Genomic DNA, 15,138 nt, shown 5'->3' with positions numbered 1-15,138 from the left:
CTATTTTTTTTTCTTCTTAACATATTCAGCATAACGTCAGTTTATTACACTGCGATAATGCTTATATAAATTGTGGAAGCTACAAGGCAGAGATTACCATTGCTTCAGAGTCAGAGACAGGAGAGAAGCTTGAGAGGTCTCAGGCACTATTTTCATACTTAATCCACTAAATTCCCACTTTTATTTTAAGACATATAAAATAGGTAGAATAATGAAAAGCAAATGCTTCTGTCAAAATTTTAAGTTGAATTCACAGGAATATGGAATTTAGTGATAAGTGATAGTATAAGAACTTTCAAAGTAGCAGGTACTAGATAGTTACTACGTGTTTATACAGGTATTTATGTAACAGGTGTTGCACTGTGAGATTGTATGTACAAGGGAATCAGGGACAAAGTGTCTTAAAAGGGTTAAATAATAGCCTCAAGCCTCATCACTTGGCCTTTACTGCTTCCAAAATCAGAACAAATACAGTATTCATATATGTATTCTATTTCCTATGACACAGGAATGTTATGTACTGTCTGTGTTTGTCTGGAAGGAGCTTGCAGTCTTAAGAAAAGAAGATACAAAAAATGAATAAAAACTTATTATTCAAAGTAGGAGAATGCAAAATATCTTTCACTGATTACTCTCATTTGACTATCACTTGGTATTCTTCAACTTTCCTGTTGTTAGTGAGCTAGATTTTAAAGGTACTTTGAAAAGAATTGGAAGGAATATAAAGTGTTGAAAACAGATAAAATTTTTGCCTTAGGGATGAGTTTAGGTAAGATAAGTTTTGAATAGTGCAGAGACTGCTCCAGGAGGAACAAGTAACTAAGTTCTCCAGACTAGCATTACCAACAAATTTCAGGCTGGGTAGAAGGAAAAGTAGCCCATGCAAAGGATCCTAGGATCATGTACGTGTTTATGTTCATCAATATAAATAATCTTTAAATTAGAAGTGCTCAAAGAGGAAGCCTGTATACATGTTTAATTAATTAGGCTCAGCCAAATGCTTTATTTGAACTTTTTTGTTAAATTCCCATTTTATTTCTCCATAAACATAGATAGAAAGCAAGCATACTGATAAGTATGTCATCCACATCTCACTAGATACCTAGGTAAGCTAACATAACTTGCCAGGAATAGGTCTTAATGGACAAAAATGTATCTAAAATTTGAGCTGGGGTTTGTGTTAGATTAATGACATGTCATAGAATTTTCAGTTTGTTTCAGAATTTGTCTACGCACTGCAGAAGAATGTAGTGTCAATGCATGATTTACAAGATTCATGGCTTTTGAAGGAACTTAGAAATTGTGAATATGATGCAGAGCTCATACTCAGCAACAGTTTTGCTTTGCCTTTTTTTTCTTTCCATGAGAATGAGAAAATGGTGGAACAGCAAATGATTATTGATCAGCTCAAAGAAAAACTAGAGAAGTTCACAGATGTGAAAACTTTGGGCTTCTCAAGCACTTGTGCAGATGGGCCAGCTGTTGTGGCATCTGCAAGAAGGCCATACAGTGTTCCACTCACAAAGAGCCTGCTGCACTCCCTTCACCCACCTTCAGGGACAGAGACCCGAAAGGTAACATCTACCCAAATGTTACATGTTTTTTTCCTTTACTTTGTTAGTGGTTCTAGCTCAGTAATTAGACTTGATGTGACAAAGGATGGTTTTCTCAGATGCTGTTCAGAGTCTCCTATTGGAGACTGAAAAATTACTTTTTAATGTCTTACGCTATACCATAATTGTAAAAAGTCCTACAATTATAACAAGTACTAAAGCCTTACTCTTTTATGGTGTTTTTATGGAGGTTTTGAGGGTTCAAATACAAAGCATTATCAAAATTTAATTGCTATTCTTACTGATATATTGAATACATTGTGTAATGAATTGCCAACAGGCCTACTTTCACATTTGGACCAAGCACTCCAAGCTCTTGCAAAACCTTTTGTTACAAAGATACTCAGAATTACTAGAGAAGACCTCAGTAGTTTTGCTTACAAGCTCAGGTGTTGACACACTTCTAAATGGAAATATTTTTGTAAAGATCAGTAAAGAACTGCTAAATTGTTGCAAGTATTTTTACCTACCATGTTTTTTGTGCGGTTTTTGACAGGTGTACACCAGCCCCCCTGCCTTTTCCCTGGCCCGAGTAATGGCAGAATTCCATGCTCGCAGACAGACAGTGCTGAGCAACATAGAAGATCAAGATAAGGTCCTTCACTGCCACCTCTCTGATCACAGTGATGAAGAGAAAGAAAATACAGGCAGCAAAAAGAAAACCTCATTTAAGTAATTTTTTAAATTATTCTTTAATTTTGTTATTATAGATAAATGTATAGCAAAGGCAGTATTGCTGCCTAATCCTGCCATAATGAGACCACTTGTGATATTACTTATGGTAAATTTATAGGACCAACTCAGCATATTACAAAATGTTTAATAAACATAGGATTTTGATTTAATAAAGATTGCATAATCCTTTTTTTGGGGCCAGATTCCACTGAAGATTGGAGAGTTAGGAAAGTAGACACCTGATGAGAGAGAAGTTACAAACACTTAACATGAGTTTGAGATTCTTCTCTGCTAAGGTCATGTACTTCCCATGAAGCTGAAAAAATCCCTATGTGTTTGGAATGTACCATGTTTTCATTCTTCCATAGGCATTCCACAAATGGAACATGGAAACGAAAACAGGCTTCTCTATGCTTTCTTCCTGATCTATGTGACATGCAGTGTCAAGTAGAGAAGTCTGGTTTATTCAAAGAGTCTGTGCTACAGACTGACACAACCCCAGGTAAAATGGAAGTCATGAAAGCAGATCTTGTTGCACTATCAGTATATGCAAGAATGTATTTAGCACATGTAATTACTTTTCCCAGTAAAATAAGTGTACACTAGGTTTTTTGTTGTAGTCCAGTGTAGGCTTTTGAGATTCTCTCCTTCCCTTTTCTGAAACAGATCTCAGTGACCTTGATGTTTAAGTAATACTTATTATTATTATTAAGCACTTCACACATCAAAAAGATGTTCAGATATTAATTTTTAGTACAGCTTCACTGAAATAAAATAGATGCCATTATCTTATCAGATATACACTGAAGTAGTTTAATGAATATTCTTCCTGCCACTTCAGGTCTTTGAAATGCTAGTTCATAACCAGCCTTTCTTTTCTGATTAGACATATGGTAGGGAAAAGGTTTTGACCTATTATTTCTTTTTGATTCTTCTACTGTGTCTGGAAGAACTCCACACATACAGTGTTCCAGAGCACTACCTTTTGCGAACCTGGAGTGTATTCCAGATTTTAATCTCCATGTTGCTTTATTTTGTTTCAAGGTGAAGAGATTGGCAGCCTCCAGAAAAGCCATGTTTTTAACATGCAGAAGTTAAAGAATTCAGAGTTGAGACTCACTGGAGCCAAGCAAAATATGAGAGAACTTGAACTTAATATCAAAATGAAAGAGGAACTTATTAAGGAATTAGTAAGAACAGGTAACTGGCAATTGTAGGGAAAATTAGAATTAAGTTCAGAAGCAGAAGAAAAGACACAAAACTTCTGAAGTCCTGCATGTCTTAGTTTTTATTTAATTATGTAAGAATACTTTAGTAACATTAAGGTTCATAATGTTCATTAATTATCTGCTATGATTGCACTGAAGGTTGTAAATTTTGGTTACAGCCTACTCTGCTATGATATACAGATGTATTTGTAAAATAAATTGTTCTTTGCTTATTACTGCTTTTATCCACCAATAGTGTAATTTTTCATGTATGGTCAGTGCTACTGATCTCTTCATGGACATGTATTTGTCACATGGTGTATGGGATAGAAGACACATCACTGTGCTGGGAATATAAGCATTCCCAGAACTACAGTAGAGAAGCAGAAGTCAGAAGTGGATGGGAAAAGGTCAGGGTCCTGGTTAGCCTACATCTCTTACATGTCTGTCCTGGTATATATATAGGCCTTCTAGAAACTAGCCTTATGATGACAGTAAGGATCTCTTTGCTTAGCCCCTTCAGTTGCACTCTTCTGTACATACCTTCTCTTGAAGTTTCTTCTGGTGCTGAGAAAGATTCTCTGTGCCCAAAAATAGTATTTTGAAAAAGATCGTCCACAGAGGGCGAGTCAGGGAGTAGAAACACGATCCAAAGTTGTTTAAGTAGATTGTTAAGATGAAAGCTAAGAAATAAGAAAGAGTATATTTTTCTGGAAAAAGCAAAATTTATGAAATACAGGCAACCCATTTTGGCAAAAACTGCACTATGCAGAAGAATTTCGTTTTATTTGTTACTCAGGTGGCACTTTATTTGGTGAAATCTGATGACTTGTGAAGAATTGAGATTTAAGACTCCTTCTCTATCTGTATTCCAAAGTTAGAAAGGAATTGTATGTTACTTTAGGGTTGGAAAATGTGTTGGAAATTACTGGTACAGCCACAATGAAGTAAGTACTGATTGAATTACAGAATTAAGTTTTACATTTCAACTGATTTTCTTGCTGTTTTTAAACTATTTGGATGTGGTTTCTTTAAGGTAAGGATGCTCAATTTGTCAGCAGGCAGTATTCTTTGAAGATAACTGAACTGGAACAAGAAATTGAACAGGCCAAAATGGAACTGACTGAAACACAAAAGCAGCTTCAGGAACTGGAGAGTAAGGATTTGAGAGACATTCCTGAGAAAGCCAAGTTACAAAGAGAGTTCAGGAAGAAGATGGATGCAGCTAAGTTGAAAGTGCAGGTACTTCTGATCTGACCATTAAGATTTGCAAATCTCTGTCTCACTGTCACCTTTGAACCTTAACACCAGTTTTACACAAACAAAGCTCATTAAAGTAGCTACTGAGAAACTTACTATTGTACTCAGAATGGTATTTAACATATATTTGGTTATATACATACACTATTTTCCTGGTAGATAAGAAACCAAGAAAGAAGTATGTGACATGAGATTCTCCTATACCATTGTATGTTGCACCATAAAAGAACCTGCACAAGAAGACTATTACAAGTTTATCACCTGCCATAAATAAAATCAATCTTTTTATGAAAATACAGTATAAATTCAAGTTCTAAGCAAATCACTGTGATGGTTTGCAAGACCAGGCTCAGTACAGTCATATTTCTTTGGCACTGACCTTCTACTTGTAAGTTCTGCTATACCCAAGTTTAAATTCTGTGTATGACCAGCTTAGGTGCTGTGTGTCTCTTGGTGCTAGAATGATGGGTTAGACAAGCATCATACAGAAAGAGGTAGCTGGCTTATTGCGTTGAGCTCAGGACCAGCATTTCGGCAGCATTATTTCTCTGCACATTTTCCAGAACTGTGGCTGTTGTTAGATTTTGCTACTTTCATTGTGTTGCCAAGCATAAACGGTATCTTTACCTTTTCATGTCGCTTGAGATTAATTCTGCCTGTGCCAACTTTACCAGGTAGCTCAGAAACCACAGAAATAATGTGATTGTTTTGGCAGAAGCTAGTAAGTCTTGCTGAATAAGAATTTGGTGAAATAAAGAATGAAGTTGAGTCATTTTAGTTCATGTTTTCCTGCTATTAAGCTGAAATTTGTCATGAATATTCAGGCCTTACAGAAGCAGCATGAGGATGCTAAGAATCTGGCTTTATTATCTAACCAAAGCAAGAGACGAGCAACAGAACTTGAACAGAACGTGGCTCAGATGAAGCATCAGCTGACCCAGCTACGGAAGAGACTGTGTGAGGAAAGTGAAAAAAATAAGCAACTAGAAGCAGAGATTCAGCAGGACCAGCAACAAATTAAAGTAGGATTCCTGCTGTTTCTTTATGACAAAAAAAAAATTACATGAGCCATTTTTACCTGTGCTTCCCCAAAGGAAATAAACTGCACCGCCAAGCTTTCCATAGATTTAAGTAATGACTTTCTTGACAAATTTCTGTAAACATTTTCATGAAATCTTGTTTGCTTTTCAGCTTTTCAAAATTTACTTTATTACACGGTGTCTAGTTCTGAATTTCAATTTTACATGTAAATTTAGGTCAGTATTTCAGATTATGTACTTGTGTGGACTCCAGCATTAAATATATTTTGAAAACTGACTGAGACAGGAAAAGTGCTTTTTGTTTGTTTATAGGAACTTGAGATGGAGCAACAACAGAAGATCCTTAAGGATGAAGAGATTGCTGCATTTAAAAAGAAAAATAATTCAATGGGAACTTCACAGAAGCTACAGGTAGCTAATCTATTTTGAATCTTCCTGAGTTCAGGGGGGCAGGAGAAAGTATTTCTTCATCCCTAGTCATCTTTCTAAAGTGTTTGGAAGAAAAGTATTCCATCATAGTTTTGTCGTCTTTTTTGCTGTTGCAGAAATTGAGAGTATAGTCTAGCAGCTCTTATACTCTTTTTGAATGAGGACAAGGAGAGGCTTTAATGCCTTTTCTTTCTATTCTTTGTCAAAGATGATGATTCAGAGACCAGAGAATTCAACTGGTTTGGTTGTCTGATAGGTGTGAGGGTGACCCTGATGAGCTCTGTTATAAATGTTCCATAGTTTGCTTGGTTTTAACTTCCCCTGACATAAATTGCAGAGCTGTATGGGCTTTATTGTTTCTAACAGGGTCAGAAAAGTAAAAAGTACATCCCCTATACAGCAGTGCTGCTTAGGTTGTTTCAGATGGGGACACTGGAATGTGAGAGTTTCGTGAGTTACCCAAAGTCCTTAAAGGTGAAAAGGAATTTAAAAAGTGAAATAAAGGCAACTTTTTATCTTTACCATGATAAACTGATAAACTGTGACTTCAGAATAAATTTATAATGAACTCTGCTAGTAGGATGAGAGCTTTTGTTTACTGTCTTTCTTTAAACATCATAATTTTTTGTCCTTAATATTTTTTCACAAATAGCTGGTTTTGAGAAACTATAATGCAGTGATAAGGGGCTAGCTGAATTCTTGTGGTGCCTTCCAAACCTAAAAGACATCTATATATGTAACTGGTCTTAGGAAAATAATATATTTCATCAAAGGCACCTGATACAAATTTCTGTGTACAAGATGTAACAATTTAACATTGCTGTGCCTCTTTTCAGACCAGTCCAATTTCTGTTTTAGTCCAAGTAAAATTCTGTGGCAGAGTTAATGTTAATATTTAAAAAATAGCAATTTCTTCAGTTATTCTAGTTTATCAGTTATTCTAAAAAGAGGAAAAACATAATCATAAAATTCTGAGCCCAAAAGTCCTGGTTAATGTTCTCTGGATCTCTATTTAAACTTTAGAAATTAGAAGAGCAAAAGAAATGGCTGGATGAAGAAATGGAAAGAACTCTCCAACAGCACCAACAATTAGCAGAACTAGAAGAAGATTTAAAGAAAAGAGAAGCCATTGTAGCCAAAAAAGAAGCATTATTGCAAGAGAAAAACCACCTGGAAATCAAGAAACTGCGATCTAGTCAGGTGATTTAAGAAAAAGCAGGATAGTAGCCAGTTATAGTACTGACTGATAGACTTGGGGAGAATAATAATTTCTATTACCTTTTTCTCACCCAAATTCCAACAAGAAAACAATGCGAACTGTGGAGTTCTGTTACTGCAGAGCATTAGATGTGTAGATATGGCACTTAGGAACATGGTTTAGTGGGACTTGGCATAAAGTGTTAGCTTTATGGTTGGATGCAGTGATCTTAAAGGTATTTTCCAGTCTAAACAATTCTATGATTAAATAATACAGTATCAAAAAATTACTCAGTCCTTTTGCAAACTAGAGAAGGTGACAGGAAAACGTTTTGCATTATTTATTTTTCAGCAGCAAAAGTGAATAGAAATTGAAATATTGTCACTTAAAACAGCTAGCTTTTTCAGGTTTTAGTGTGTAGAAAACTGCACTTTGAGCATTTGCTTTCTTTCATCTTTTGAGTGAATAACAAATTTTATCATAGCTGTCCACTAAAAATAAATGGGGTCCCACTTCAAGAAGCAGGCAAGTCTTTCACTGCAGATTGTGATGATCATTTTCTTCTACCGTTTCTGTGATTATTTTTAGGCTTTAAACAAAAATAGTATGAATTTGTCAACTCGCTTAACTCTGCTGGATCAGGAACTATGTGATAAAGGTATGCAGCTTCAGGGTAGCACCACTGAAGACAAGACAGACATTTTGGAAAAAATTCAAGCTCTCCAAACAGAAAGGGATCAGCTGCTCAGAAGAAGAAATAGTGTGGATGAGAAACTGAAAGATGGTAAAGTACTGTCAGCTGAAGTAAGTAAGCACCTCTAAGATAAATGCAGGTTTTAGGAAGTGTTACGTATTAAAACATTTGAATCAGAACCTAAATTATCTACAAATATTAGATAAGATAGACCCAAAGAAATTGGGTTGGGTACTTTTGTAAATAGCAATGTTAAAATAAATGCTATGTACCAGTGAGCAAAGTTCATGTCCAGAGGAACTTAATTCAGATAGTGCCTTGAGAAACTCCACTGGCCTTCGAGTCATATAATCAGGAATAAGGGAGCTAGAAGTTCATCAATTTATCATAGGCATATAAACATAGAACAAAGCAATGATCTTGAATAGTGATGGTCCTTGATTTTTTTTTTCCATACGGTTTTGTGAAAAGCAAACTTCATCTGAAGAGCTCTATTTTTACAGTGAAAGTAAGTCATATTATTTGGGTGCACTTGAGTTGATCAGTATAATATACACTGAATATATAATAGATTTACATAAATAGAGACTATTTTTAGGTCTTGAGAAGCAGTATGGGCATATGGTTGAGGTGATAATGTGCCAGAAAGAACCCTACTTATCTCAAATCTCAAAATCTTATGCAGTGTTTCAGGCCATGCATTTCTTCCAGTTCTCTACAGAAGTTGTGGCCACCAAACTCCTTACTTGACCCGATTCATTGATTAATCCAACAGAAAACTAGCACAACCAAAGAAATAATAGCAGAAGTCAAAGTGTGGGGAGGAAGAGGGAAGAATTAAAAAGGAAATGTGACTTTTGTTTTTGTGATGAACCAGTTGATCAGCCTCTGTATCATGGAAGGTACACTACAGAAGGAAAGACAAGTGTTCTAGATCTGTTTTCTTACCTCTTATTTTTCCCATTCCATTCTCTCTACTATTACTAGTTTGTCTTGCCCTTTAGTTTTTCTCTTGAGAATGAAGTTAAAGATGTCTTATATATGGAAAGATTAATTCTATTTTTTTTAAAGATCTCACTTGTGTTTCTCTGTAGGAAGAACATGTCCTTTTCCAGCTGGAAGAAGGAATTGAGGCCCTGGAGGCTGCTATTGATTACAAGAATGAAAGTATTCAGAACCGCCAGCATTTGCTTAGGTCATCATCTCAGATTGTTTCACAGAGTGAGAATAACATAATTGGAAAACTCGTTTCCCTGTCTGCTGCTGAGCTCAGAGCTATCCTTTTCAAATATTTCAACAAGGTCTGTTTCGGCTAATTGCTAGCATTTTACTCTATTTTCAGTTACTATTCTAGAGACTAGAATTTAACAAGCTTTTGTTGAAAATCTCTTTAGGTTACATAGATCTGCAATTACTTCAGATTTTTTAATTGCTATTTTTGTATTAATCTATGTAGGATACTTGTGTGTTACCTTTGTATATCTTGTTTTGGGGTCACTAGCTTTAAAGGGTACTGTAAATCTGCAACTTTTCTTGCTGCTAACTTTGGGAGCAGCAACATATTTAAACAGGGATATTGCATTGAAATTCTTCCAAACTGCAGGCTTCATAAAGGTCAGGCTCGTATTCCTATGTATTTATTTTCTTTAAATCCAGTATAAAATACTGTTCGCAGTGTGTACAGACAAACACTGGAGAATCATACTCATATCTGGAAATACAAAAAAGAAATGGCGTGCCTTTGTGACCTTGGGTGATTTTGTGAACAAGTTCTCTGTGGGGTGCAAGATGGAAGTTTTCCAGAATCAGGAAAACACTGTTGTTCCAGTTTAAATTCTGCACAAAATACTGAAAAAATCTGTTAGTCCGTGTGATGAAAATGCAGAGAGCTCACTTCTAAAGTGTGACCTTGTAGCAGCAGGCAAGCCTGCTTCAAATACAAGCTTATGTCTTGTAGAGACCACTGCTTTTGTAGGCTTTAATCTATTAAGCAGAAGGACAAAAAGCTTTTTTAAAAATGATTTGATACATCAGAAGAACTGTGTTACTTTCTTAGATTGTTGGCCTACGTGAGTCTGAACGTAGATTACAACTGCAAATTGAAGAACAGGAAATGAAGGTCATAGACCAGGAAATCATGATACTTGAATTAGAATCTGCACTTGAACACATCAAATGGCAGTATGACAGGCAGCTAACCCTACAACAAAAAGAACATGAGAAAAAAATACAGTTAATACTGCATCATTTCAAAGGTATTTGCTTCTGGGAGAGGGGGATTTTACAGCAAGTATTACCTTCAGTCACTAATGACAAATACTATAGTCTAACTGAAAAAAAAAAAGGTTCAGAGTTATATTTTGGTCGTCACTTATTCTGATGTTGTGTAAGATGTTGAGGAACAGACACATGGTGTCAGTATGAATAGCAAATCAAATATATATTTCAGAGCAGGATCATAATAGCTGTATTTTTATACTGAATTTGCTGACAATGGAACTTTGAAAGACACCAGTCCTGCTGAGCTTGATCTTCTTAAATACTCTGTTAAAACTGACAAGTGCATTTGGCATGACCTTTTTGATGCTAGTTAAAACCTACACAGTGCAAGCAGTGTCAGCAAGGTACAAGACTTACTCATTGTAGTTGGACACTTTGTTATTTGTTTCTTAAATTAGTTTTGCTTGTCCTAGAACAAGATACTGAAGATACTGCAGAAACCTTGAAAGGGTATGAAGTAAAAGTGCAGCAACTGGAAAAAGAGTTATTTTTCTATAAGAAAACCAACAGAGATATGAAGAAGAAATTGAAAGGCCTCTCTGGAGAGTCATCCCATCAATTACTGGCATCCACTAAATGTAAGCTTATTATCCTAAATATTCATGCAGTTGTCAATAGACCATTTGAAGGGTGTTCAACACACAGAAGTATATCAGACAAAGATCACATTGTTACTGAACTAACTGTTGTCCAGAAATATATGACACCTCTTTCCTAGTTTCAAAGGAGAGACGACATTGCTTGTAGCAGTGGTATTCCAGTGGTTTAAATTCTTGCTCTGTTTTCTCTAGATTGTAATGTCAGCATTTACAACCTCAAACTGCTGTGGCTAAGAAAAAGGAATTTTACTATCTGAAAGCATCTGATGCAATTAACAGCTTTGTAAAATGGCATGCTTTTTAAATAAGGTGTTCCTAGCACTTGATTTTATAAAAGTTACTTACTAGGAGATTGTCAGTGAAGAATTCCATAGTTTCAGTTGCTAACTAACTTTAGTTATTTACAAAGGCTAAAGGAGAGGATTCATGTAGTTGTAGGAAAAACTAAGAGCTTTCTAGTGTGGTTCTGCGCATTCACACACACACACATCCACACAAACCAACCAAACAACAAAAAAATAAATAACAAAATTAACCCCAGAACCAAACCAACAACCAATTGCTAAACTTCTTGACTGTTCTATGTTGTACTTGCTGGAGAACTACTGTACCTGCAGTAGAACTACTCACGTGAAGAAGAAAAGGACATTGAATTTCTGTCACTATTTTGGTTGCCTCACACTTCTGCTTGCCACCACCAATACCTCACATGCATAAGAGAGCCTTCTCTACCTCAGTATGAGGAGGCACTCCTTTACAGGTCACACAGCACTGGAATAGGCTGCCCAGAGAACTTGTTAAGTCTCCTTCTCTGGAAACTTTCAAAACCTGCCTGGATGTGTTCCTGTGTGGCCTGTGCTAGGTGATCCTGCTCTGGCAGGGTTTGGACTTGATGATCTCTGGAGGTCCCTTCCCACCCCTCATATTCTATAATTCTGTGATTCTTGGCCCTGTGCTTTTTCTTAAGGTTCAGCATGACTGGTTCTTCCTTCCAACAGATCCCTCTGTTTCTTTCTACTTGGGCGGTACCATGCTTGCCTAACACATAGATTCTGCTTACATTCCTGCTTCCAGTATGAATTAAGGCTTAGCACTTGCCCTCTGTGCAGGATAATGAGTCAACACATTTGTTGCCATAAAGTACACTGTTGAACTGTGAACATGAATATTACAGTATCACAGTACATTAGAGGTTGGAAGGGACCTCAAGAGTGCACCACCAAAAAGAGATTGGCCGCCGCCACTTGACACCCACCCCTCAGATATTTATACACATTGATCAGATCCCCTCTCACTCTTCTCCAGACTAAACAGCCCCAGGGATCTCAGTCTCTCTGCATAGGGGAGATGCTCTAGTCCCTTTATCATCCTCATGGTTCTCCATTGGATTCTCTCCAGCAGGTCTCTGTCTCTCTTGAACTGGGGAGCCCCAAACTGGACACTGTATTCCAGGTGTGGTCTCACCAGGGCAGAGAGGTAGAAGAACCTCTCTAGTCCTGCTGGACACACTTTTCTTGATGCACCCTAGGATACCATTGGCTCTCTTTGCCACAAGGGCACATTGCTGTCCCATGGAGAAATTGCTGCCCACTAGGACTCCAAGGTCTTTCTCCATGAAGCTGCTTCCCAGCAGGGCAGCCTCTAATCTGTACTGCTGCCTGTTTTTATTCCACCACAGGTGCAGGACCCTGCATTTGTCCTTACTGAACTTCATGAGGTTTGCCTGCACCCAGCTCTTCAGCCTGTCCAGATCTCGTTGGATGGCTGCACAGCCTGATGGGGTGTCAGTTTTGTATCATCAGTGAAATTGCAGAGAATACTTTTAATCTCCTCATCCAGGTCATTGATAAAGATATTGAACAAAATACTGGTCCCAGTACTGCTCCCTAGGGAACACCACTGGCCTCCAGGCTGACACTGTGCCACCAATCACAACCCTGTGAACTTGTCAAGCCAGTTTTCAAACTACCTCACAAACCATCTATGCCACATTTCCTGAGCTTTTCTATGAGGATGTTATGGGAGACAGTATCAAAAGCTTTACTGAAGTCAAGGTATATGACATCCACTGCTCTTCCCTCATCTACGCATTTGGTCATGATTCCATAGAAGGCTATCAGATTAGTAAGGCAGGATCTTCCCTTAGTAAATCCATGTTGGCTACTCCTGATAACCTTCTTGTCTTCCATGTGGTTAGAGATGACCTCCAGAATGAGCTGCTCCATCATCTTTCCAGGGATGGAGGTGAGGCTGGCTGGTCTGTAGTTGCCTGGGTCCTCCTCCTTGCCTTTTTTGAAGTCTGGAGTGACATTTGCTTTCTTCCAGTTGTCAGGCACCTCTCCTGTTGTCCAGGACTTTTCAAAAATGATGGAGAGAGGTTCTGCAACAGTACCAGCCAGCTCTCTCAGCACTCGTGGATGCATCCCATCAGGGCCCAAGGTTTTGTGTGTCTTCAGTTGGTGTAAGAGATCTCTAACCCAGCCCTGACTGACCAGTGGAATGTCCACATCTCTCCAGTTCTGCTCTCTTGCTTCTAGAGACTGAGGTTCCTGAGGGCTGGTCCTAGGGTAAAGACTGAGGAGCTTTCATTATAAAACAGCTTGTTTTATATATGAGCATTGGTTAAGACTATTCTGTGTTTAGTATACAAAGAAGCTTGTAGTTCAGGACATGTATCCATGTGGGGAAACATCCATCCTAGCCAAACTGGAGCAAGGAGAAATGAGAAGACACCTGTGAGTTTCCAACTTTTAAAAACACACATGTTCTCAACTTTTAATAAGAAATATTCCATATTTATCTTTCTTTTGAATATTTTGAGGCATGCTGCAATACAGTGTAATAAAAAACACTTCGTAATTTGTTGCTGAGCTTTAAAATAAAAGCTCTGTCTGTACATTGCAGTCAAATTTGCAAGAGTTTTGTGTGCTGTGCTAGTGTAATTGCTGGCTGCTTTTTAATACATGAATAATTTCCAATTTGACTCCGATGGTTTAGTTGTTCTAAGACTGCCAGCTAGGATACATGCCAAGTTACAATGATAAGGCTTATATTACCAGCATCTTGTCAGACAAAACTAACAGATGACAAACTTTTTAACAGAAAGGATAAAATGTCAGATGCTGATACTTTTTTATCATGTTGACACTACAAGTTGCTGATGCTGTAAAGTTGCACTGACAACTAAAAAGCATTTATTTCTCAACTGCAGGCACTAAGAAGAGTTGTAATTTTAGGTACTTATCTCCTGGTAATTTTCGTTTTAGGTAACAGTGCTGGTGAGAGGACAGCTTCATCTAGGCAAGATGAAGCAGAAGTTGCTTCTGAAGAATTAAAATTGACACTTAACCCTGAAACCTATAGTCAACCAAGAAAAATAAATGAAACAGAGAGAAAAAGTATTTTAAGAGCACAACAGAATCCGTATAGCCTTGGAGAAGTTGTTTCAGGATTTGGGGGCAACAAAGAGTGTTTGTCAAGCTCTAGTGATGACATAACAGGAACGGATGCTCAGCCTTCAAAATCTCATCATCAGTTACCTTCTGTTATCCAGAGAAGAGAGACCATGATACAGTTTGAAGAAGTAACTCCAATAAAACTATCTCGACGAGAGCTACGTTATATTCCTCCCTCTGAATTATCTTTGAGACGATCAAGCCTTGGAGTTGGTGCCAGTTTTGTTGCTCCAGATTCCATTGAAATGGACAAAAAATCTCATGTCAGTGAGACATAGTTCATTACATTAATTCTTCATTATATTTGCAATAGTTGTTGCAACTGTATTAGATTTTTTTCATGGTCTTGTTAAGTATCAGTTCAATCATTAGGTTACATTCACACAGTTTCAGCGAATCTCAGATTGATTTTAATTAACATGGTACCTAAGAACTTTAATTCAAAGGCCTTTTTACACAAAGAAATTATTTATATTGGTTTGGTATTTTTGCAATCATCTTCAAAAAATACACTTTTCAAAAACTGAACTGTGAAGTGCACTGCACTTGTGCTAGTTAGGTTTCCCAGAACAATATATTCCACTTTCTTGAATCAGAAACAGTAACGGATTACTTACTTTATTTGGTGATATAGCTAGAAAATCTAGTTGCCAGACTGTCACCTAGTATTGATAATGACTGGCTCCT

General features: G+C 37.2%; 1 protein-coding gene across 1 annotated transcript in view; it reads left to right on the top strand.

Moving 5' to 3' along the window:
* The window catches only part of KIF27 (kinesin family member 27), a 34,686-nt gene extending 19,957 nt beyond the window's left edge, over positions 1 to 14,729 (top strand). Inside the window, 15 exon segments of the mRNA XM_054397698.1 lie at positions 1,368 to 1,574; positions 2,110 to 2,285; positions 2,657 to 2,790; positions 3,333 to 3,488; positions 3,776 to 3,824; positions 3,826 to 3,905; positions 4,530 to 4,738; positions 5,581 to 5,778; positions 6,109 to 6,207; positions 7,249 to 7,425; positions 8,012 to 8,227; positions 9,212 to 9,418; positions 10,174 to 10,372; positions 10,811 to 10,975; positions 14,263 to 14,729. Of these exon segments, the coding sequence (XP_054253673.1) occupies positions 1,368 to 1,574; positions 2,110 to 2,285; positions 2,657 to 2,790; positions 3,333 to 3,488; positions 3,776 to 3,824; positions 3,826 to 3,905; positions 4,530 to 4,738; positions 5,581 to 5,778; positions 6,109 to 6,207; positions 7,249 to 7,425; positions 8,012 to 8,227; positions 9,212 to 9,418; positions 10,174 to 10,372; positions 10,811 to 10,975; positions 14,263 to 14,729 (2,739 nt within the window).
* The last annotated feature ends 409 nt before the right edge of the window (positions 14,730 to 15,138 follow it).

This window comes from Indicator indicator, chromosome Z (assembly GCF_027791375.1).
Source record: "Indicator indicator isolate 239-I01 chromosome Z, UM_Iind_1.1, whole genome shotgun sequence".
NCBI classification, from domain to species: Eukaryota; Metazoa; Chordata; class Aves; order Piciformes; family Indicatoridae; genus Indicator; species Indicator indicator.
The sequence above is the reverse complement of the archived record's forward strand: the minus strand, read 5'-3'. Positions and strand labels throughout refer to the sequence as shown.